This window comes from Gavia stellata, chromosome 9 (assembly GCF_030936135.1).
Source record: "Gavia stellata isolate bGavSte3 chromosome 9, bGavSte3.hap2, whole genome shotgun sequence".
Classification (NCBI taxonomy): Eukaryota; Metazoa; Chordata; class Aves; order Gaviiformes; family Gaviidae; genus Gavia; species Gavia stellata.
Window position 1 is genome coordinate 3,665,081 of NC_082602.1, and position 2,527 is coordinate 3,667,607.

Consider the following 2,527-nt stretch of genomic DNA (forward strand, 5'->3'; position numbering starts at 1 on the left):
CAGTGCTGGGGCCTGACTCAGCTCCCCCTGAGTCACAGCCCCATGGCCTGCAATTAGGAGCAGGCACAGTGGGATTTCCCCTCCCCATTCCCAAAACCTTCAGCTCCCACCGCAGGGGCTGCCCTGCCAGGGAAAGGCTTCCTGAGGATGCCAGCAGGGGTTTCAGACCAGCTGGGAGCGGTTGCATCATCCCTCTCCAGCCCCAAGTGAGAACAGGGAGACAGCAGGTTATCAGTTAAGACAGCTTTTATTAGAAAAGTAAAAAAAACCCACCCCAACACGATTGCATAGGAAGTCTTGCACTTGAACATCAAGTGTATGAGTGTAAACTGTAACCAATGAAGCGCCCACGGCGTGTCACAGCAAGGGGTCCTGCCCTCCGTCCCCGCCTCCCCTCTCCCACCACTCTTGCCTCTCATGATCAAAGACTCAATGTGACTTCGGGCCACCCCCCTCCTGCCATGCTGGGAGCCCCCCCAGAGCCCCCCAGGTGCCCGCAGCAGGGTTCTGTCTTTGATCCAGACCTACAGCCCAGCTGTCACTCACTCCCACACGCACACCCTCCCCCAGAAACACCATTGATTACAATCCTTGTTACAAAAACCCCTCATGATTAATCAGCCAACAGGAGGAGACCGTCCGCCCCCCAGCAGCCCCGCTGCCGCATCGCCGCAATCATCCCACAATCATCGACGGTGTGAAGCGACCTCCGCCTGGGTCCCGGTCTGCTCCGCGTCAGGGACGCCCCGGCACAGGCAGGTGCCCCGTGGGGACCTCCGCCTGCCCAAACTACTTCCACCTACAGCCCTACTCCAGCCTAACCTAAACTACAGAGGCTGCCGGGAGCCGCCACACTCTAACAGGCTCTTCCAAAGCACTTGGGTAAGTCGCTTCTCCGGCACGGCCCGTCAGCACTCCTCTATGAGCAGCTGCTCGGAGCTGTACAGCTTCTTCTTGATGACCCTGAAGCCCGTGCTCAGCTTCAGCGGCGTGAAAGCCGGCCCTGAGGTGAAGAGTCCCTGGATCTTGGGCCAGAGGCGGGAGTCCAGCCGGAGCACCAGGGTGAGCTGGAAGGTGGGCACCACGGCGGGGTCCACGGCGATGTGCCCCACGTCGTGGCAGGCCTTGCCGTGCTCCACGCAGAGGTCGAGGAGGGCCCCGCGCAGCCCGCAGGGCTCGCTGCAGGCCAGGCGCAGCAGCTCCGTCCTCACCTGCGCCAGGAGCTGGGCCGGCATGAGGAGCCGGGAGCAGCGCTTGGCGCCCAGCGGGGCTCTGCCCAGCGTGGCCTGCACCACGTCCATCAGGTTGGCGCACAGCAGCTCGTCCTCGGGGTCGTGCAGCAGGTCCAGGTCCGGCAGGGAGGCCCCTTCGGCGTACTCAGCATCTGCGGAGGGGACGGGAGGCAGGTGAGCAGCGGGCCCGCGGGGAGGGTGGGCCGGGGCACGGCCTGGGGACAGGCCGGGGTCTGACGGTTGTGGGGGGACATTGAACCCCGGGATCGGGGGGTGTAACTGGGGCACAGGGGCTTGGCACAGCACCCCCCCAGGACTGTCAGCCGCCTCCCAGCCCCTCAGGGACCCCCCCATCCCTCAGAGGGACCCCCGGCCCCTCAGGGATGTCCCCGGCCCCTCAGGGACGCGCGGCGGGGCCTCCCCCGCCCGCTCGGGGACCCCCACTCACCTCCCTCCGAGCCGGAGGCGCTGCCCAGCGACTCGCAGTCGGAGCTCTCCAGGCGGCCCCGCTCGCCGCCCGCCAGCCGCTCCCACAGCCCGGGCATCGCGCCGCCGCCCCCCGCTCTGCTCCGCCGGCCGCCGGCTGGCCGCCTTATATAGGGGCGGTGCGGGAGGCCCCGCCCCTCCAGCCTGCGCCCGCCAATGGGAGTGCGGGGCACGTCCGCGGCGTCTCTCCTGCCCGGTGACAGCGGGAGGCCCCGCCCCCTCGCCTCCCCCTCCCTCCCTACCTCCCGCGCGGCCCCGATCCGGGCCCGGCCCGGGCCCTGCAAACGGCGCCGGGGGTTGCATCAGGGGGGCCGGGCCGGGCCGGTGCCATCCGCCTGCCGCTCTCGGCAGCGCCCGCCGGGCTTCCCCGGCTGCTGCCACCCCTTCGGGGCCTGGGCTTCATCCCCCCGACATCCCCGCAGGGCCTGGGCCTCACCCCCAGCCCCGGGCACCCCCTCACAGCCCGGCCTGGGCCTGGGCCTCACCCCGGGCACCCCCTCAGGGCCTGGGCCTCACCCCCAGCCCCGGGCACCCCCTCACAGCCCGGCCTGGGCCTGGGCCTCACCCCGGGCACCCCCTCAGGGCCTGGGCCTCACCCCCAGCCCTGGGCACCCCCTCAGTGCCCGGCCTGGGCCTCACCCCAGGCACCGCCTCAGAGCCTGGGCCTCACCATGGCCCCTGCCTCAGTGCTCGGCCTGGGCCTGGACCTCACCCCGGGCACCCGCTCAGGGCCTGGGCCTCATCCCCAGCCCCGGGCACCCCCTCACAGCCCGGCTTGGGCCTGGGCCTCACCCCGGCCCCCATCTCAG

At 69.8% G+C, this 2,527-nt stretch overlaps 1 protein-coding gene across 1 annotated transcript; it reads right to left on the reverse strand.

The window, feature by feature from the left end:
- Window positions 1–472: 472 nt before the first annotated feature.
- On the reverse strand, window positions 473–1,777 carry DDIT4 (DNA damage inducible transcript 4). Its single transcript, XM_059821396.1, has 2 exons — window positions 1,681–1,777; window positions 473–1,384 (listed from the first exon to the last, which is right to left on the reverse strand). The coding sequence occupies exons 1-2, from the start codon at window positions 1,775–1,777 to the stop codon at window positions 909–911; spliced, it is 573 nt and encodes a 190-aa protein (XP_059677379.1). The 3' UTR covers window positions 473–908.
- Window positions 1,778–2,527: the final 750 nt, after the last annotated feature.